This window comes from Pezoporus wallicus, unplaced genomic scaffold, assembly GCF_028554395.1.
Source record: "Pezoporus wallicus isolate ANWC-B61680 ecotype Strahan unplaced genomic scaffold, APGP_CSIRO_Pwel_v1 contig_6783, whole genome shotgun sequence".
Taxonomy (NCBI): domain Eukaryota; kingdom Metazoa; phylum Chordata; class Aves; order Psittaciformes; family Psittacidae; genus Pezoporus; species Pezoporus wallicus.
Window position 1 is genome coordinate 1,359,441 of NW_026637555.1, and position 22,495 is coordinate 1,381,935.

The 22,495-nt window shown below is 47.7% G+C and overlaps 1 protein-coding gene across 1 annotated transcript; it reads right to left on the reverse strand.

Annotated features, from left to right (window-relative positions):
• Nucleotides 1-3,804: 3,804 nt before the first annotated feature.
• Nucleotides 3,805-21,712, reverse strand: APCDD1L (APC down-regulated 1 like). The gene is made up of 4 exons (XM_057406356.1): nucleotides 21,285-21,712; nucleotides 8,368-8,497; nucleotides 7,349-7,907; nucleotides 3,805-5,348 (listed from the first exon to the last, which is right to left on the reverse strand). The coding sequence occupies exons 1-4, from the start codon at nucleotides 21,319-21,321 to the stop codon at nucleotides 4,584-4,586; spliced, it is 1,491 nt and encodes a 496-aa protein (XP_057262339.1). The 5' UTR covers nucleotides 21,322-21,712; the 3' UTR covers nucleotides 3,805-4,583.
• Between the last annotated feature and the right edge of the window lie 783 nt (nucleotides 21,713-22,495).

Genomic DNA, 22,495 nt, shown 5'->3' on the forward strand with positions numbered 1-22,495 from the left:
TTTCACATTTCACTGGGAGGCCACACACAAGCGTGACTGGAGCCAAGAATTTTTGGTTCAGTTCTGAGCCCAAAACAGTGTTTCTGTGAAGGCTGCAGACTGTCCTGCCTAAGTCCTTTCCTGATCTATCCTGCCTGAGCTGTCAAATCTCACTCCATTCCCTCCCTCAACCATTTGGTTTAATCCAAGTCATCCTTTTTCTTTCCCTGCTCCTTGGCAAAGAAACCAATGTTCAGATGAGTGTCACTGAATAGCTTCTCTTCTCTGCTGCCTGTTTACTTTCCATCTCAGTTTCTTTGTGCCCATTGCCCTTCCAGCCCTGCCTGTCCTGGACTCCTGGCCAGTGGGAGCACTGGGTGGCTGCACACAGGCTGGTTCCCAGCCCAGGTAACCACTCACCTTCCTGCTTCCTCTTTGACCAATCTGTTCCTTCTTCCTCTTCCCTCTGTGTAGAGTTTGAAGCAATGAAGTCTTGTCAGCCATCTCCTTTCTGCTGTTCCAATGCAGGATATTTATAGTAAATAACAGGCTCGTATTCAGTGTGGATTGCTTATCAAATGAAGCACTGGCTCAATGCTGTTAACATATCCAGAAGTGATTTAATTTGTGTGTGTGTGTGTTTTGTTTCAGTTTAAGAATTATTTAGGAAATCCAGAATCCAAACTACATTCTAAGGTGATTTAAATGGTGGGAATGAAGGTGGCTGTCCTGTAGTCAGGACTAATGTTCATTGTCTGTGTCCCAGACCTGTTTTTCTAATGCAGTGTTAGACATGAAACATGAAGCTATTTGGATTTGTCTTGTTTATGTAGATACAGGTAAATGAATCGAAGAGTTGGAATCCTGATGGTTGAGTGAAGTATACAGCCAGGCAGGCTGCTAACAGTGTAACTGGTACTTCAAAAGCCCATAGATGAGCAAATTTTGTATCAAATCTGGTAGTGAAGAAATTAGATGGAAAACTGAACTAGATTTGGCAGTTTTTGAAGAGAAAGGTATTAAAGGGCCAAAAATCCACTAATTTTGCCATCAAGAAGGAGGAGAGCTTTGGCTAACTGCCCACCCTGTTTCAGTGGTGAAGGAAAAATTTAGATGTAAAATCATATAAAACAAGTAAGGAAAAGGGAAGCAGACAGCAATCAACTCAAAATGAGTTATGTTAAAAATTAATGAGGGAAGCAATAGCCAAAGGAAAAGAAAACTGTGGATTGGAGTGCTTGAGAGGCGGATAAAGAGCCAGAGTTCAGAGGAAATCTTTGTGGTAGGATAAGGACCATTGCTAGAGGCAGGTGATGCTAGTGCTAGTGATGCTTTAAGAGAACTGGAAAAGTGATGTCATTCATTAGCAATGTTCAGTATTAAAAATGAACACATTTAAGTTCAGTGGGTGTAGAAACCTTGTATCAGTATCTCCTAAGGGCAGTCTGTGATCTGCTGATGGGGAGGAATGCATAGGGGACAGCATGGCCCAGGCAGAGTTTTCGGCTAGCTTGGCACCCAGGGAAGAGATGAAAAAGGAGATGGGGTGAATGAAGGAGCACAGTGTAAGTCATTTGATTCTTTGTTTTTCAGCTTTCTTTTGGATTAGAGTTAACTGAGTGTATCCCCCCCAAAGCTTGGTGTTCTCTGACAATCACATTTCAAAAGTGGGCACTCAAGGAGAGCCATAATGCAGTGGGGATGCTCATAGAAGGGTTCTGCTGGGACCCGACATGATTCAGTGGTTCCAGGCCACTGCTGAAAACATACAGAATCCCTACTGATAAAATGTTAATGTGACAAAAATACCCAGGCCCAGGCCCAGAGTAAGAGCTTCTACACGTGTCCCAGGGTAAAAGACTAATGAGTAAGAATGTGTTCCTGTCTTTAATTACTGTTAGCAGTAAGTGATTATACTTGTGTATGTCTCAGCTGTGAGGGTTGGGAATTTTGGATGCAATTTGGGTATTTACATTTTGAAAGAGAAGCTGAGTAATTGGAATGGATGCAAAACAACAAAAAGATTCAGAAATGACTGGTGGAGTGTGAAAATGCCTTAGAGAGGCTGAGAGAGAACTCAGATGGCTGAGTTTAGCTACCAGAATTGAGAATGTCTTGATTACAGTGCACAAGTACCTTCACGGGGAGAAACTACTGAACACTGCAGCTCTCTGATCTTAAAAAGAGCAACACAATACCAAGCAAGCACTGACTGGCAGTGGGAGCCAGGTGAATTCCAATTGGAAAAAGGCACAAATTCTTAAAGAGAGAATAACTGTGTTATTTAGGAATGTTTCTTCAAAAAACTGTGAACGGAACAATAAAAGTTATGATATTTATGCAAATAGCTTTTTCATGGCTTTTTTTACTTTCAGAAGTATACTTAAGCATGGGAGGGAACAGGACAAAGAGGCTCCTGATGAGGCTTTCATAGGAGATTCATCAGCAGAGCCCACCCGTGGTGCAGAACTGTATGTGAGCATCTGGAGCCAGCTGCAGGAGGAGGTGGGACCGTTCTCAAGTGCTTGCTGCATAAGTATGTGAGGTTGTCTTGTCATTTCTTACATCATGTTAATCCCATCACCACCCTGAAAGGATCTGTGGTCTTGGAGGAGTTTTTTACACCATGTGGTATCTGAACACTTGCTTTGTAAATGAAAAACAAGAAAGTATCTGCACACAAATCTCATTCTTGAGGGTAAACAGAGGGCAGGAATTACCTTCCCGTTCTTCCACCCACCCTCCAAAGGCAGCAGAAGCCATGTTCTTGCCCTGGACATCTTTCAGTTCTGCAGGAACACGTATCCTTGCTGACTGCAGTCACAGGAACCTTTGCTCCAGGCTGCAGCACGTGCCTGCTCTGGCATGGTGATGGGAAGCTGCTTTGCTGAAGAGAAAGCCCTGCTACACATATGGTTTATGGAGATATATGCCTGTGCTGCCCCCGACATGCCACAGCTTACAGCATCTCAACAGGTACATCCCAAAGGAGACGCCACGTTCTCCAAGATGCACTTCCACTTCAAACATTTACCCATGGATCTCCACATGGTAGCAGGCAACAAAACCCAACAACTCTTAGAAGCAGGGAGGTGTTTTGGCTGCTGAACTAACCCCTGGAGAAGTCTCATCCTCCACTAATAGCGGAAGGAACCAAGGCGAGGTAGCCAAGCTTGGCCTTTGTGTTTCACCTTAAAAGTAATGTGCATGATTAATATTTGATCATGCCAGGAACATGCTGACAACATTTATGTCACAATTGTATGCATTTAATAAGCATCTCATTTGAATTATTAATGTACAAATCCCTCAAAAGTATTTTTTGTGTTATAAACCCCATAATTTATCTAAGTATACAAGCTTCAAATTCATACATACAGCATTAAGAAGGTAGCTATTGCATAGTTGGTTTAACAAAATACCCTTTGTGAGTAAGATATAGGCTTATTTGGAAAGGATTTAGCTACTGGGAGGAGGGCTTCTCCACATAAGTTATATGCTTCTTAGCTGCAGCAGACAGGGATTTTAATTTCTTAGTTTGTCCTTGTCAGTAGAAATCAGTTGGACCCGACTATGCTGTCTTGACTCGCGTATCTGCTCAGCCCATCGCTCACTAGAGGCAGATTTATAAAGCATCTCTACAGGAATGAGGCTGGAAGTGACATTTTGATTGAAAGGAGAGCTGGATTAACAACTGCTATGCCAGTAGGCTTGCTAAAAGGGAGACAGTAAAATACATGACCTCACAAGGCTTGTAAGTGAGCTTCTGCTCTGCTTGGAACATGGCAAGTGGAGTCACAGTGGACGGGCAGTGATCCGGGGCAGTGCCCGGGTACCAAAGCACAGGCCAGTCCTGCACTGGAAAGCCAGAATAATGCAGCAAGGATGCAGTGTCTGCAGCTGGGTAATGCTGAAGGTTGGAGTGTTCTCCATTTACTGTGTCTTCTTAAGTGACCAGGGTCAGGCGTAACACTCTGCTGACGTAATGCTCTGCCAGGGCTGCTTTCTGTGAGTGGAAGATTGTGTATCGCATCTTTGTGTGTGTGTACATGCACATGAGAACTGCAGAAGATGTCTGCAAACTGAGAAAGGCATGATTAACTCCACCCTTATCAACAACCCTCGCTGACTGCTTTATCTATTGCTGCCTGACTCTGCAGATTAAATTTGCAAGAGCAGCAATAAGGAGTATGATGGGAGGGAACTTAAAGTCAGAGAAACTCAGCAGCCGATGCTTTGGATGTTTGAATTACATCTGAATCAAGCTCTTGATTAAATCTTAGGGATGTCGAAAGCTCAAAGCAGTAATTGTAATTGATGTCGCTTTTACCCCCCTCATATTGCTAAATTATCTATTGCAATGTGCAGCGCATCCATGTCACTACATTAAAATTGTAGGCAAAGAGGGGAGATGAGGCAATAAAGCCACAGGACAAACAGCATGTAGTCAGGCGTATCTGCCTGGCTTCACTCACTGCTGCTGGTTGTTTTTAAAGAGTTTCCAAATCTGAAAAGAACTGCTTCCAGATGTGCTCGTTTGAAGGATATAAAAATCACACTAGCACCAAGACTATCTGACTTCTGTGTTGTACCTCAATAGGTAACTAGTCCCATCTTAAAAACAGAAGTGCTATAAACAATAAAAAGGCCACAGGCAAAGGTTTTAGTGCTTCATTCCCATTAGGATTCTTTTTTCCCAAGTATTTTAGACTAACATAGTTAGAGAATTCCTCTGGCGCTCCAGCGCACTGAATCAGAGGTGCCTGATAGGAGGTGGGCCGCTTGTCCGGGCGGTCGGGACTGGAGCCGTCCGTGGGCCTCTCGCCGATGTACAGCAGGCTGCGCTCCTTCGTGTCTTGCTCCGTTTTGAATAGTTCATACTCTGTGTGGGGCAGCCTGATGCCCAAAGCCAGGCACCCATTTGTGGGTGTTATATCCTGCTCCACCCCAGTGCTCCATGAGCCGGCCAGCCCACAGCTTCCAGGTTCGGAGGAGTTCAGCATCGTCACCGTCACCTGGTCCATTGGCGTCACCCGAGCCTGGGTGACTTTAAAAGCCAGCTCTGTGCCACCTCGCACTTTGGAGGAGGGGATGCCTTGCGTGTAATGCCCAGATGCGTAGATGGTAAAAGTCGGCTGTTTGCAGAGCGGGTCGGAGTAGTGGTAGTAGTAACCTTCCCAAGTGTGGTTGTTACCGTGGAAGATGAAGTACCTGGTCAGGAACAGCACCGCGGGTCTCACCTCGCAGTGGGTGCTCACCCAGCTGCCGCTGAGCTGCATCGGCAGCTGCGCTGTGACAGGCAGTATGGGTGGGTGATGCTCATCTGCTCTGTAGATAATCCCACAGGCAGGGCAAGGATGCACATGGTGCTGTACAGACAAAAAAGACAAATCGGTGAGCAAAAAACCCTTTCAGGGTATTTACAAAGCTCAAAGTCCCCTCTTACACTCCAGGGTGTTCAACAGCAGTGAACCTGGCCCAAGACATCCAAGCAGATTAAATGTGATAAAGCGCTGCCCTGGCTCTTTGCTATTCTGGTCCACTGGGAAGGACAGCAAGGTCTGTGCCTGAGGCTGTGCTCTGCCCTGCGAAGGGCTGCTGAGGACAGGCTGCAGGGAGGAGAGCAGGGCCAGGGCAGAGCTGCTGTGAGGGTAGGGAAAGCTCCCTCTGGCCAGCCAGGCTGGTCTCCAAGTTCACTGCAGGCTGCTGCCCTTTCCATGGCAAGGATGTGGGTGCTGGGACAGGTTGGCTACACCCACCGTGTTCCTGCACTGCTTCAGCAAACAGTGCAGCCTTTTTGGTGATCCAGAAGGTGAAACCCTACCACTGGGAGGCTGCTGTGGCCATGCTGCACTGCGCTGATGGCAGCCTCTCTGGGACAGCCAACAGCACAGAGCGCTCCCGTTAGCAGGTGAGAGGCAAGGGCTTTGCCAAGCAGCCACTGCAGCGGGCACTGCACCTGAGAGAGAAGGAAAGGACCTACTATAAAAGAAGGACCTGACCTTTGCTGCTTTGTGCAGAGGTCTGAGTCAAACCAGCCCTGCAGCTGATCCAGTGCCAGGAGGGGGGTTTGTGTAGCTTGGAATTTTTTCTTATACTTCATCTATCACAACTGATTTATTTTTAAATAGCCAGGGTTTGACCATTATATCGTTTTCCAGAACACGAGCTGATCTTTACTGAACTGTTGTACGCAGCAAGGTTAAATAACTCAGTAGTTAACTGTAGGGTGGGTAATTTACATGCAAGTTGATTGGAGTCTACTGTAATTTAGTCATTTTCAGCTTGCTTTACTGCTACTGTCACGTTAATGAGTGCTGACAGTACACAGTACATTATGGCTAAATAATCCCAGAAGTTGGCAAATATATATGCTCTGCTTGGGCAGGAAATTCTTTGATAATGAAAGGTAATTTGGGGAGAATGGGTTTCTTTAAAGCAGATATAAATTTAAGGGGGAAAGAGCGATATTTTCATAAAGGGGGTTAAAAAATAATTCCTGCCATAGCTGTGCAACTCCCCCACACAGGCAAATGGATGCTGGTTCAGAGAAAAGGGAAAAGAAGAAGAAAAATCCTGTGCCCAACAGAATTATCACCATAGACATGGAGCCAAAACTCTTGCTCAGGCCAGTTGTGTGAAGTTATTTCTAATATATGGCAGCTTCTAATTATCGCCAAGTGGTGACATCATGTGCTGGTCCATTGGAGAGCTGTTAGCTGATTCATTACAGCGCTCTGTTCAGAGAGTGCGTTGCAGTATCTTTAGGGTTGCTTTTAAATTAACTTTTAAAAGTGTTTATGTTTACCATCTGGTTTTGCTCAGATATATGGTTTTGGCCCAAGATAACACAAGTTTAACCAGTTTGAGAATGTTACTTTCAAGGGGAGAGGGCTGCTGCTCTGTGGCTTTCAGAGTTCACTTGGTGGAGTTTGAGGTGTGGGGAAAAGTTGCCCCACTATTTTTAGTGGTTTTCAGCTAATTCAATCCTATCTGGTGAAGTTCAGAGAGGTTTTTTCAGCCCATCTCACTGCTCAGTCATTTCTGAATTGAGTAGCTATGATTCAGATTGAAACGTGCTTGTCTGGAAATCAACTAACTTGGTGCCAAATAAAATGCAAAAGAAACTAAGTTATAAAATTGAAACAAAATATAAGGCAACCAGGTCTCCTGCTCAGTCTTACATCAAAATGAGTAGGAGCACCCAGGCAGCACCTTGGGGACCTGTATCTCCAGCCCCACACCTCCTCACCCAATGCCTTGGATAGAAGCAAGCTGACTGCAGGCAGGTGGTATTTTAACTGCAAAGCACGTAACAAATGCTTCCCCATGAACCGATGAGGGGACCACATAAAGGCATCACCCTTACCATGGCGCTCTGCAGAGGTCGCTGGTAGCCGGTGGGTCGGTAGTGGAGCCTCTCCAGCCACTCCGTGTGAATGTCCCCCAGGTACAGCTCCTCCACCAGCCGGCTCCCGCTCTGCTGCGGCTGCAGCAAGGGCTGGTAATGCTGCTCCACACGCACCAGGCTGAGCTCGTGCATGGCAAAGCCCAAGGCAGCCGTGCAGTCGCGCTCGCTCTTGGCGCTCAACAGTTCATAGAGGGCTCCGGGAGCCCAAGCGCGCCCTGGGGGCAGGAACCCGCTGCAGCCCTCGCCGGAGGTCTGGTTGATCCAGGAGGCCACCTCCCGCATGGCTTTCTGGCTGTGGAAAACGATGCCGACTTTGTGGAGGTGGTAATCGGCCTCGGTGGCCCCACGGGTGATCCAGGAGGCCTGGCGCAGCCGGAGCTTGCCCTTGATGACCAGTGAGTAGGAGGGGTCGCGGCAGGAGGGGTCCCAGTAGTAGAACTGGTAAGCCTTGAAGAGGCGGTTGGTGTAGAAGAGGTAGGATCGGGTGAGGAACTCGGGCCCTGGCCGCACCTCGCACCTGGGCAGGAAGGCAGAGCTGAGCCACTGCAGCACATGGCGGGTGCATGCAGAGCGAAATCCCTCCCCAGGGCACCCGCATGCGGGAGGAGGGGGGGGAACAGGGGTCTCCCACACCCGGTGGCCACCCTTGGCTGATTTTAAGGCATCTGCTACCAAAACGCAACAGTGCCAGGAGGAGAATCTTGCTTTGTGCCGCACCCCGGGGGGCACCGGAGGGTCGGAGGGGAAGTCGGAGCTGCTCTGCCCGATCGAGCCGGGTGTGCTTACCAAGCTGCACCTAAGGAAGGAGGGAGGCAGGAGGCTGCATGGGCAGCGGGGGGACCTCGGGCCCCCCTCCGGGGTGGGGCGGGCGCTGGCGAGGGGCAGAAGGGAACAGCCTTGCGTGTTATCGCTCAGCCCCTTGTTTGCACCGGGTGGGGCCGGGCTGGCGCGGAGGGGCCGGCCCGGGGGTGCCTTACCCGGTGGAGACCCAGCGTCCCTCCAGGCGGGGCGGCAGCCGCGCCGCGATCCTGGCGCCGTCCTGCAGGTGGCGGAGCTGCTGCCGGCACCGCGGCTCCCAGCGCAGCGGCGGCTCCGCGCCCGCGCAGGCTGCGGAGGGAGGAGAGAGCGTCAGCACGAGCACGGCGGGGCTGCAGGTCCCACAGGCACAAGGGCAGCGGGTACGGGACACAGGCACAGGCACGACGGGCACAGGTACAACAAGCACAGGTACAGGTACCCAGGTGGAAACCCCAGACGCTGAGCTAAGCAGCGGGCTCTTGGTTAAGGCTACAGCGTCTTTAATTCTACTGTTTTCCAACTGAAATTTCATCTGAATCCAACTATTTTTTGATTTAGTCTTCCAGTGAAACTGAGTGCTCTTTGCGCATGTTCTCTCTCTCACTATTGTTGAAGCAGTAACCGAAACAGGGAATTACAGCATGGGAACATCAGGCTCGCCTGTCGCCCGCCATAAGGACAGTAATTCTGTCACTTACCTCATTTCCCATAACAACGGATGTTATTGGCTTAGGGAATGTGTGAACACTCGGCTAAATCCTGAAGACCTTTGCATGCACACATATATAGTACATATATTCCTATATATTATTCACTCTTAAGCAAACTTCTGCTGCACTCATCACGAGTTTGCTTCGACAAGAAACTTGGGATTTACCCCTTTCTAACACCACAAAATGAGCTCTCAGTGAAGATCCTCCTCAAACCCCACCAGTTTTCTGCTGTGGAACAACTGCAGAGCCCAGTCCCTGCCCCAGGGGTGCTCAGCCCAGCCCAGGGCTGAGGGGGTTCACTTGCTCTTAGCTGTGCTTTGCAATTTACCTAGTAGTGTACTGGAAACTTTCCATCCAGACTGATCCCCTGCATGCCGATGGTCAGGGCACAGGCTGCTTCCCAGCCTGCCATGCAGTTGGAAAGTAAAGTCTTATGTGTATGTACTTACTGCCTTCTATAGAATGAGGATGCAAAGCATTTCCGCACCCTGTGCCTCAGTCAAGGAGAAAAGACACAGTCACAGCTGCTCATCTCAGCCCCTGCGCCACATACTCTATAACCCATGTTGGCGGCAGGATGAATTGTGAATAATTCCTTCCTCCTGCCCAAGAACACCCTAATGCAGTTAATTCGTGTCTCTCTTCAGATGCAGAGCGGAGCTGCTCTGGTGTGCTTGACCACAGGCTGAGTAACAGAGTGACATGTGAGTGACAGCCACTTTATGCTGCTCTTGCCATAGAGATGTGCCCTAACTGCAGATTTTAGGTCTGAACTGAACCTTCCAGCTTGAAAGGATGTTTGGATCTGGTGCGGCTGGGCTGGAGTATTTGAGAGAGGAAAGCAGCCACATTCCATACAACCTGAACCATCCCGTGGTCTTTACAGGGAGCTTTGCCCAAACCAGACCCTTCGCTGGGAATAGAAACCCCAGCTATCCAGCTGCACGTGAGAGAAGCGATAGGTGAGACTGCGAAGGGCACAAGCCCAGCCTGGCGAGCACGATCCCTTCCTCCCAAGCAGTGTCTGCAGATCAAGCTGGTGCATGTGGATGTGCTGCAAACCATGGGCAAGGCTACGAGTGGCTGAGCAACGCCAGCAAAATCCCCTGGCTCACAAGCTCGGGATGTAACACACATAAACAGGGTGAGATTCACAGCTGCCGTCTACCAGGAGGCTCCCCTGATTCCCACTGCAAGGTATTCTGAGCCAGGAGCCTCTCATCCCTGCCATCGCCACATCCTACACACACACAGGGTTAACCCCGTTACAAATCCGCATCCAAGTTTGCCACAAATATAAGCCCTACACCAAGTCAGAGGGGAGCTCAGCAATTCATCTGCTGTGCAAGTCAGAGGCTCCTGAACATGTGGCAAAGCAGAGATATTCCCACTCAAACAGTATTTAATTACTAATCTAGTAATATGTAACTCGAGACTTGGATCTGATGGACAAATTCAGTCACTTCTCTATGGTGCTGCCATTTGCAAAGGTTTTACACGTCACAGTAACGGGGTCCTTGAAATGTGCTTGTGTAGACCTCAGCACACAAGCCCTGAAACTACTGCTAAGGGATTAAACACATGGAAAGCAAAGCCCCCAGTGAAGCAGGAGAGCCGTAACAGAAGCAGCCTACCTACCCAAAGGCCAGTGAAACCAGCACTGGAGTTTCTGTTACCTCACTGTGCACTGGAGTGCATAAACTAGCTGGAAAGATACATTATTAGTGCTGAGGGCTCTTTTTGGAGCAGACTCACAATTGCACTGGTTTTATCATCTTCAAGGGCTGGACGTGGCGAGCATGCACAGCCAGCCCCTTCACAACTGACTGCACTAGGGCTTCCCAAAAGGCAGTTCCTCTGAGTCTTCATACAAAAATGGGAAAATATGGATGACAAACCCATTCCTGCTAGCTAAACCTTCAACTTGGCAGCTGCAGCATGCATGCCAACTGCCCCACGTAGAGCCCATTAGGAGCTGGGGCTGTGTCCTCATTCCAGTTCTGCCATGACTTGGCTTTGTGGCCTCAGGCAAGTCTACTCCTGCTTGCTCCTTACTCTTGGTGTTTCTTTACTCACCTTCAGAATATGCCAAGTTTTATGTGACTGCCCCTACCAAGAGGCCTAATTACTGGCAGAGCTTTTGGAGAGCCATCAGTACAGGGACAGACCAAACTGAACTACACTTAAAACAAACATGACATCATTATCCTAGAGAATATGGTAAGCTAAAACACAACTGTATTTGTGTTAGAGGTAACAGACTGTAAGGGTCAGATTTGCTCTTGCTCATAAACCACAGAAAGACTGCAGAGGTCTGGAGACTCTAGAGGTATATAAACTCTATAGAGATCTAGTCTATAGCTGCACCAAAATAACAGCACGATACAGCTCCATTCTTAACTCTCTCACTGTGCTCCATGTGTGTTTACTGCAGCAGAAGCTTCAATATTTGACTGAACCGTTTAGTGCTGCTTTTGGCAGAAACACTAAAAGTCTCCATTGTTTGAGAGCACAGAGTCTTTGGGAGCGCAATCACGACATTTTCACACTCAATAGAAAAGGAAATTTTTATAACCAGGATCAAATTCCATGGGGAAAAAAATCCCAGAAAAACCAAAAAAACAACCCTCTGGAATGTAAATATTTGACATGATGGGAATTCCTCCGGATTTTGTCTTACTTAACTGTAAACAAGACTCCAAGCTGGGTGCATCCTCAAACCACAAGCTATTGGCTTGTGTCCAAATGTTGTGGCTGCCTTCCTCTCTCAAATACTCCAGCCCAGATCCAAACATCCTTTCAAGCTGGAAGATTCAGTTCCAGACCTAAAATCTGCAGTTAGGGCACATCTCTATGGCAAGAGCAGCATAAAGTGGCTGTCACTCACATGTCACTCTGTTACTCAGCCTCTGGTGAAGCGTATCAGAGCAGCTCCGCTCTGCATCTGAAGAGAGACACAAATTAACTGCATTAGAGAGTTCTTGGGCGGGAGGAAGGAATTATTCACAACTCATCTTGGGGACAAAAATACTCATTCATAGGAAAATCTAAGAATCCTCCCCAACTGTGATCCCTTCCCCTCCCTCGTTATCCCGTCTGTCTGTATAGATTAACCACAAGTGTTTCCAGAGAGCTCCTCACTACAGCAGCTAGACAAAACAGTGACTTTTTCCAGCTTTCCGGTGCGTGCTGCATCCAAAGTATTGGCCCAAAGTCTCCGAGCAATGGGGCTGCACAAGCACTCTGGCAATTAGGAATGCCAGCAACCAGGAACGGCTGCTGATCACTGCAATCAGCAGAAACTGGATCAAGCCTTGAGACAACAGCAGTAGCAGATACTGACCGACTATTCCATACATTCATTTGTACAAGCAGCTTTCAGAAAAATCAGGCCCATGGCTTCAAATGATAGAAAGGCAGAACTGGAAATTCTGCACAAAGTAAACTGGGTAAAATTAAGATGAAAGATTCCTAGGAATTGGCCAAGTGAGAGCCTGCCAGTGGGACTGTGCTAGGTAACTGCTGTGTGCTCCAGATTCAGATCCACTTCCTAGTTTTAAAGGGAAAAAAGTACCAATCAGGAGAGAAACTGTATTTCGCCTTGTTGGAAACAAATCTTGTTTGTGTTCCTCCACGCAGATTGACTGGAAAAAAGCAAAGTTGAGTCACACATCTGTTTCTTTATAAACGGGGCAGAAAATGCATACACTACAGTTTGCACCAAATTAGTTACTGGAGATCGACTCTTCTCCAGAGCTGCATTGCTTAATCTGTTACATGTTGTTGCCTCCTATGGCCAGAATTTATTATTCCCATTTATAATTCTAATGTTTCGGTTAGTCACCCATTCACGGGGATAAGATCAGTGCCTGAAGTCATGGAGCATTACACATTTCTTCATTTAGAGATGACATAAAACCTCTGATATTTTCTGAGGAATGCTCAGACTGGAATGAAATGGACGATAAGAAACATCAATATAGTCTGCATAAGCAAATTACACTTATTCACACGGGCTTCATTAAGAGAAAAGCAGCCTTTCTTTAGCAATTTTCTCTCCTGGGAGCATGCAGAATGTATTTTGGGTTAGCCACTAAAGGAATAAGCCTTCTTTTCAAAGCAGAGAAAGCTGTTTGTATTTAGCAAATCCATTTTTCTTGCATTTGTGTAGAGATTAAGTTAACGGTGCTTTTAATTCACTGAGAATAAGGCCTTCCCAAGAGAACAATTCTCTAGGAAGAAATACATTTTATATTATAATAGTATAAAGTTATAAAACTTAAATATAACCCATTGGGGGTGGAAAACTGTATCACAGCAGAACTTCACATTTTGCCTATCTATCTGCAAATAGAACACAGTTCAGGACAGGACTTAAGCACATGCTTAAGTCTAATTGGTTTCAGTGAAACTTAAGCATGTGCTTGAAATTAAGCCACTGCATGAACATTTTCCCTGATTAGTAATACCTCCCTGAACTGAAGCCAGAATATGGTCAAGTGGTTGAAGAATGATGCCAGTGCTTTCACTACAGTACTGTCTGGCTTCTGGAAATGTATTTCTATTATTCATCCCTTATTTGTCTGTAAAATGGGTATAATTACATACAGTTGTTTCAGAGTCTGATGCCCAGTTCATGGTATTTGTAAAAATGCTTTGAATTCAATCTGTGTTTTTCAGTTCTTCTTCTAAGGCTGGCATAATAAATGTATTACATTAGCTATCGCTGGAGAGCATCACCTTGAGTTTCCTGGGCATAACAGAGCATAATCATAGGTGAAATTCTGCAGCTCCTAAGAGGGAATTCAGCTGACTCAAAATTCCCAAGCAGCTCAGGATTTTGATTTTCAAAACATGCTTCCACTACATACTTGCAACACACTGCAAACAGGTTCAGACACTGTATTCTATGGCTTCAGCCTGGCTGTGGGCATTGCCAGATTTGTCTGATGCCCACAATTAAGTAGTGAAGCACTTGTGGTGAGTTGACTGGAGGATTTTGAGGCACCACAGAAGTAACTATTTTCCTCTTAGAATCATGGAATTATTTATTTCTCCTGCAAGTGTCATGTCCAGCAATAGATAACAAGACAGATGGGACTGTGGTAGCGAAGGGGAGAAGAGAGAAGGTATTACCTCCTGCACCTCAGCATCTTCAGTAGAAATCACATTTCAATAAAATGGCTTCTTAAAACTGCCTCCTCTGTTTGTTTATCCCAAAGAAGAAAACCAGGCCTAACACTGTAAATGGGATTGCAGGGCTTAATTCCAGTTTCACTGGAGTCTGTAAACAGGAAAGAGCTCATGACTACATCAGCACCTTATCCAGATGATGCCCATCCCCATAAACTGGCAGTAAACTCTGCACTTGGAGAACAAAGGGATACAAGGGAGAAATGGGATACGGGATATTCTCAAATGGGGTGAACTAAGCAGCACACATAAGAGTTGGTGTAGAGGACCTGTGATGACAAACAAAAGCACTAGAGGCGATGTGAGTACATCTTCCCAAGAGGTCTCCTACAGTTAATGTTAATCGAAACGCCACACTTCTCAGTTACACAACAGAGCTTTACTCAGCATGTACTCGCTGTCCTGACAGTTACAGGAGCCATTTCATTTCATGTTTCTCCCACCCCTGAGAAGGTTGTGCTCACACGCAGAAAGAGGAGTCACACACTCCTTCCACAGTTACACTGGTCAATGCCAAGAGATTCACCAGAGAACAGCTGAGCAATTCCATATGGCCCGATGACCCCAGCTGGCCCAGCCACTGTGTCCAGCTCAGCAGTGACCAGCCCTCAGCTCAGGGCTCCCCAGCAACAATTCACCACCTCCACACAAACCTACAGGACAGCATCTGGAGAGAGGGATGGTCAGTCAGGAGCCCTAAGAGCTAATGGGGTAATTGTTCTGTGCCGCCTTCTTTTTGTCATCGGTAAGGACTGAAGAAACCAGATGGGTTCAGGCCATGCTAACACGTCATGGCTTGTGTTAAAACGCCAACTGGTATTGACATATAAGTCTGGCACAGAAAATATATAACCAAAACCCAACAGAAACCAAACAAAAGGAGGGCAATGCCAGAGCTTTCTTCCTTGAACACCGGTGAAGGCTTCAATTTTCATTTGGTGAGATAGGTGAGACCTTAGTAATATGATCTCTAATCCCCTGGGTACCTATATGGTACCCTGTGTACCTATATGGTGAGAGTCTGGTGAGAACACATGGGGGAAAGCATTCATTTTCAAAGCCAAAACAACCAAGTCCAAGGCTGAATATCCCAGAGGTACTACTCTGATACAGTTAAATTCTAGTTGGAATTCGTGTTCTTTCCCAATGGGAAATATTAGACATATCTTCCTTAATTTAGACAAGCTGGAAACTCATTAGGAAATACAACACATGGTTTTGAAATTAACGCCACCGTGTCAATCTGAATGTATAGAGCACCCATGCAGTTTCTGGCACTTCCCTCAAACCCCTGCACAGACACTCTATTAGTGGCTATTGTGGCCATTTTTAATACTGATGGCTAAGCATATTTTTTCCTGGAGTGCTTTGAAGAGCGGAACCAGTAATCAGGCCATGGCTTGGCTATAAAATGCCAACCTCATTTTAAACGTCTAAATCACTCACACAGACCATGAGCACCGGGAGGACCACCCACCATACAATATTAACATAAGTATAACATTTACCCAAAGCAAAATGAGCAACTGGAACGGGTGGGAGCTGAGAGAACAACAAAAAGTGATTAGAGGGTGGGAGGGATTGCGTTACGAAGGAAGATTAAAAGAGCAGAGTCCATGTAGCCTGGCTGAGTGACGGCTGGGGCAAGATGGACATGACAACAGCCTATAAATATTCACAAAGCATAAACACCAAGGAAGGGAAGGAATTCCTTGCAGTGAATAGAGAGGTTCTGTTGGGAGAGAATGCAGAGAGACAAAAATGTGGCTTGTGTATCAGGGTGAACTTCTTGAGGCACAATCTAGTAGGCAGCACAAGTCCACTTGCTTGGCAGGATTTGGAAGGATTGAACAAAGCATTAGTACTGCAGGGAATAACCCACTCTTGGCAACGAGTTGGCGGGATACTCTGAGTGGCCTTTCAGTCTCCCACAGCCATGGAGCTGTCCCAGTACCCTGCTCCCACAGGAGACAGCTGCTCTCCTGTGCAAGCACATTGTTCACCATCCTGCTCACCAATATCACTGCCTGGCAGCCACAGGACTACACATACGTAATCAACTGTAATAGGTATTAAACTACTGGACACAGTTAGGAATCCCAGTAGGTCCCTCCAATGTCAAGTACTCACTGCTGAAAATCTAAGTCCAGGAAATTAGATTATAAACCCACTAAAGCAAGAACGATCCTTTTGTTCTCTCCTTATTTAGCACCTAACACAACAGGATTCTTGGCACTGGTGCAAGGACACTGTTTATAGTAATAAAAATAGGATCTAGGAGGCTACTGGACTCCTGCAAAGCCAAGGATGAGAAGGGCATTCAAAAGCAGTCATAGCTGAAGGTATCCTCAGAAAAAAATATCTGCAGAAAGGTGGTAAACTGATACACAGCCCACAGCAGAAATACCCACACATGTTTAACTTAGAATTAAAGTGACCACAGAAAAAGGTTACTTGTTCAGCTGAAACACAGAATTAAAAGCTACTTCTAGCATGTGTTTTGGGGTCTGGGTGTGGTTTCTAGATAGACTGAAATTTCAGTCTGCTGTTTCGCCTGTCATCATTAGCCAAGTTTTGATGTGAGCCAGTTCTCTTAAACACTGCCAACAGATGCTAAAATCAAAGTTGACATTCAACCTACGTGCTGCATAACCTAATAACGGGACCTGTGCTACTCAAATCTAACAAGAGCTTTTCTGCAGCACAACTCTGCTGTTGTTTACATTTTCATCCATCTTTTCCAGGAGTCCAACAGGAAAAAATGATTTTTTTTTTCTCTGAAAAGCTTTAAAAATAACATGTCATTGTGTTTTTGTATCAACAGGGAAAAAGAGACACTTCAAAGCCAGAACCTGCCAGTGTCCACCACTTGTGGATTTAGTAAGAGTGTGAGCAAGGTAAATCAAATTGCCTCAGTGGGGAGCTTGATGTACACATTGATCTCAGAGTACAGGATAAAAGCTCACTTCCGAAGATCTCTGTCTCTGACTCAGACAAGGCTGAAATGTCACCTGCTTGTCAGTGTTTCTCATTAATTCAGTAGAAAAAGTCCACATGGGGAACTTTTTCAGTGTTCAACCAAGCAGACAGTGTCAAGTTTAAAGCATTATTAAAAAACTAGACTCAAGCAAATCTCTTCAAACATCAGACATCTGCTCTCATGAGACCTCACATGGAGTATTGTGTGCAGTTCTGGTGTCCTCAACATAGAAAGGACATGAAACTGTTGGAACAAGTCCAGAGGAGGCCACGAGGATGACGGAGCACCATCCTGTATGAAGATAGGTTGAGAAAGTTGGGGCTGTTCAGCCTGGAGAAGAGAAGGCTGCGTGGAGACCTCATAGCAGCCTTCCAGTATCTGAAGGGGGCCTATAGGGATGCTGGGGAGGGACTCTTCATTAGGGACTGTAGTGATAGGACAGGTTCAAACTTAAACAGGGGAAGTTTAGATTGGATATAAGGAAGAAGTTCTTTACTGTAAGGGTGGTGAGGCACTGGAATGGGTTGCCCAGGGAAGCTGTGAATGCTCCATCCCTGGCAGTGTTCAAGACCAGGTTGGACGAAGCCTTGGGTGCCGTGGTTTAGTGTGAGGTGTCCCTGCCCATGGCAGGGGGGTTGGAACTGGATGGTCTTAAGGTCCTTTCCAACCCTAACTGTTCTATGATTCTATGATTTATGTACTACCACAGGAGTTGTAAGTTGAGAGCTGTTGTTGCACTGATCCAAAAGTCTAATAGTGCCACAGCAGCTGAGCTTCACTAAAGCATTCTCAGTTTCAGATGGATTCAAACCGTGATGATTTAATAAGCTATTCACTGAAAATGAGAAAGCATCATTATGAAAGACATGATTATCACACTAGCACCCTGCTAAAACTCAAAAATAATGATGGATTTCAACCCTCTTATCACTGGATGCTCTGAGCACTGGCATTTCAAAGAGACACCAGAGTTTCTTTCCTGATACACAGAAACAGAACTTTCCTAATTTTACAGTTGAGAGTGTGAGGCCTTTTAACTTCTTAAAGAAAAAAAAAAAAAAACACAGATTGTAGATCCCTAACCCCTCAGATCTCACACAGTCTGAACTGGGTAGTGAAGGAGCTGTTCTACGAATCACATTTTCAGTTTCTGGCAGCACTCTTAGCCTACAGAAGAAGGGTAACGCATTCAAATCCTCACATTCTCACTGTGAGTTTCTTGGTATTGCAATGTCTCAGATACATCATCTTAAAATCATGAAGCTAGGAATTGTCTTTTTTCATACCTTTCTCTTCCTTGGCAAGTAAGTAAGAAAACCAAAGGAATTGTGTAACAGCATTGTGTAGGTGCTTCCTAATTTTGAGGTTGATTTGGGCAGTGATTGTATCACATCCATGAAAGCACTGTCTTTATAGATGACATATGCTATGTTGTGGGGAAACACAGGATCCCACTGAAAGCAAAATCTCTTTCCAAACTTTGTTCTGCCAGATGCAGCCTCCCCTAGCATTGGATTCCAGCTTTGGTTTTCTTCACAGCAATTTCTGGCTTTTGAAAATCTCCTTACTCAACAATTTGTGCTTGTGGGGAAAATATAGAAACCACACGATATTTTTTTCACTTGTGCTTTTTTTACATCTCAGCCCTCGTTTTATCTATATCCATATACTTTGAAACATGGCTAACCTGCAATTATTGAAAGAACAAATAGAGTCATATCACACAACCCAGCATAATATATTAGCTGTTGAGTTTTTGGCCAGCTTGAGAAATGAAGATGAAACCTGCCAACCTGGTAAATATAAATGAGCTAAGTAAACTTTGCCTAACAAACATCTGAACCAAAGACAATTATGTTAATTTAACAGTATGTACATAACAGTATGTACATACATATGCATGTGCAAACACATGCACACATTGCAATATTGAATGTATTACTATCATTTATGGGATTGTCTTCCTAATCTCATAATTGAATGCGAGTGCCGATCTTATCTGACCTCAACACTGTAATTTTCAAACTTAAAAATAAACACTGAAAGCAAGAATAGATCTTTTATGTTAAAGCCATGTAGGAGAAGCTACACATGAAAAACATCAGCGTGGTGTTCCTGGAAGACTTTAATGAAAGCTTAGGTAAAACTCAGCAGATCTCTGGGGACATTTTCAGGAATGAGTGATTCCTTTCTGAAGGAGACTCCAACATCAGATCCAGTTACCTACCTAAAGTGCTTTTTCAACTAATTATGCACCAGTGTCATGCTCTTGATGATGTTCAGTTTTATGCAAAATACAGAATGCCAGCCCTGTTCACAGTGAAGTCACTGGCAAACCCTGTTTGGACTTTAATGAGCCATGGATCTGACTTTGCTATTTAAGTATATGTTTTAAGGTCCAGCTTCTGTTCTTACTGAAATAAATGGAAATTCCCCCACTGACATCACATGGAAGAAGCACAGGGTTTAAATTAGATTGGACTAAAATAAATTGTATGAGGATTTAAGAAAGTATTCTAATTAGACTTAAGTGAATAGTCTTACATAATGCAGTACAACAGATCTCTGAGAGAGCAACTTGAACTAGTAAAATACACAGAGAGGGAGAATATGTATTTCTCAACCGTTAAGCCTTATTTTTGGGGAACAACATATGACAAAGACCTCGCATAAGAACAGAAAAGTAACCCTATAGAAGTACCATGCTTAGAGGTTTCTTTCTGCAGTCTGGTCCTTTACACCTAATGCAAACAACATCCAATCGCTTTCACTACACAACTCTTCTGCAATGATCACTAAACTAAGCCCTGAGCTGCAGAGGCAAGTCAGTGTGGTATACTGCTGCCCAAAACCTCAGATGAGTAAACTAAGTGGTGGAAAGGAAGCTAGCAGCAGGAAACCCAAGTGTCTGTGTTTCCAGTGTCCAGACTGCACTGGGGCCTCAGGGGCACCATCTCACCCTTTCTTTCACCTGCCCTTTCTGTTCGGGCGTGCAGAGTCTGAACCAAGGGTCTCCCTTGCATTTCCTAGGGAAATACTCCAAGGATGGAGGAGCTTTGCTCCTCGTTGTAAACAGAAATCATTTTGCCTTTTTTTTCACAGCACAGTTGTCTTTGTTCTCCCATATGGTCCCTTAAGCCAGAACCTTTTCTTCTGAAACTGCTCCAAGAACTGTGGGGTTGAAAGATGCCTTTCTGAAAGGGAGCCGCAGTGTTGCAGCCTGTGCTGCTTGAGGCTCTGTGCGCAGCTGGGGCTCCCTGGCATGTCCCTGGAGCAGGAGACTACTTGTGAAGTTGTCCTTTGCTGAGGCAGGTGTTGGATCCTCCCAGGAGTAACTCCCAATTCCCAGTGAAACACCACTGACAGTCACCTCTGAGACCTTCCTCCATCTAAACTCGGCTCCAGCACTCGCGGTGCCCCGTGCTCCGTACCGGAGCAAGCTGCAGTGGCACAGGGGAAGCCCCACAGCGTTTAGGGGGCAGTGACCCCGCAACTATGGGAGCCGAAGGTGGGACGCGGGTGCTGCTCGGCACCCTTCTGGCATCTCCACACGCCGCTCCGAGGGCACGGCTTAAGGGAAACCCCTCGTCAGGGGGACTGTGCCCCCCCGCACCCCTCGGGCCCCACAGCTCTGCAGCATCCCCGGGGCTCGGGCTCCCTCCGGGGCTCTCCCCGCCCGTCCCCTCCGCGGGCACACGGCGGTAGATGGGGCAGGGCAGCGCGGAGCACAACCGGGGACGCTCCGGCCGGACACCGCGGGTGCGCAGGGCGGAGAAACCCCCGTCCCGGGCCGGGCGGGGCGCGGCGAGCGGAGCTCCGGCACCAGGTGCCTCCTGTCCCGCCAGCACGGCCCGGGGACACCCCGCGGAGCCCGTCCCGGAGCCGCCTCGCAACTTCCCTGCGCTCTCCTTGCAACCTTCTCGCACCCCTCGCGCCTTTTCTTTGCACCCTCTTTGCCATCTGCGTGCTCTCTCCTTGCAGCCTTCCTGCACCCTCCTTGCCATGCCGTTGCGCTCTCCCGGCACCCTTCTTGCACACTCCTCGCTATCTCTTTGCGCTCTCCCTCGCACCCTAACTCCTCACACCTTCGCAGCTCACAGGTGAAGGGAGATGTCGGGGAGGCCCCCGAGGGGAAGGACCCCGACTCCGACACCCGCTCCCCCTCCCCTCCACCTATCCCGGAGCGGCAGCGGCCGCCGGTGGCACCTACCTAAGAGCAGCCCGGCGAGCCACCAGCACCGGACCATGGTGGCCGCTCTGCTTCCGACCCGAGCCGGCGGCAGGAGAGGCGCGATCGCCGCCAGTGCCCGCGGAGCTCAGCGGGGCGCGGCGCCCGGCGGGGCAGCCATGGGCCGCCTCCGGTGCCCGCGGCGGCGGGACCCCGGCTTCGGCCGGCGGGAGGCTGAGCGCGGCGGGGCAGGCTCCGGAGCGGTCTTGCTCAGCCCAGAGGCTTTGCAAAGGGAGGAAAGAAAACAACGAAAAAGAAGTGTTTTCAAATCAAACACCACAGCCACCCGCCCTCGCCGCGCAGCGCGTCCCCCGGCCGCTGATAGCTCGAATGGAGCTTGGCAGCCACAGGTCCCAGTTGCCAGAAGAGGTGGAGACTCCGCCGCCTGCGCCCCACATGCGGCCGCGCACCGCACGCGCGGGGGGGAGGAGGCTTGACCCTCCTCGCCTCCGGTCATTGGGGCCCGCGGCTCGGGCGGCACCGGCTCCTCCGCGGCCGAACCGGCATCCGCCCCTCGCGACCGGCACCCCCGCCTCGGGGACCGGGGTTTGTCCCTCAGGAACCGGCCCCGGCGGCCGCCCTATGCATGGGGCGCAATGGCTGCAGCGTCCCGCTCTGCGCCTCAGGGTCCCCGCGGTGGCCCAGGGAGGGTGTCACCCCTGCCTCACCTCACCCGTGGCGGTGGGGCTGCCCCGGCTACACCGAGGCCTTGGGGCCGCTGTGGGTCCTGGGCTCTCCTTTGTGGGGCACTGTGAGGGGATCCCCGCAGTCTCATCCTCCTGCTCACTGCAGGCCCAGTGTGGCTCCCTGAGGCCCGGCAGCCCTCCATTGTCTTCCGCCTAGGCTGCCAGGGTCATGGATAGAATGGGGCCTAGAGAGCCTAGAAACCTCAGTATCCTTTGCTGACAAAATACGGGACCTTTTGAAAGCAACTGTCAAGTACCCACCTCAGACAGAACTCACCGAGGGCCCTGGCGATCATGCCAGCCAATTCCCTCTCCATTACACAACTGAGGCCCACAGATAAAGGGCTTATAATCAGATCTTGGCATGAAACTGAGCACAGATCTGAACTTGGACAAGTCTAGGACAAAACAACATTTCTCCTTATGTGTATTGGGGATTAGCAGTGAAGCAGTCTGTTTGCTGTCCTTCAAACACAGTAAAACAACATGGTTCCAATAACATGAGAG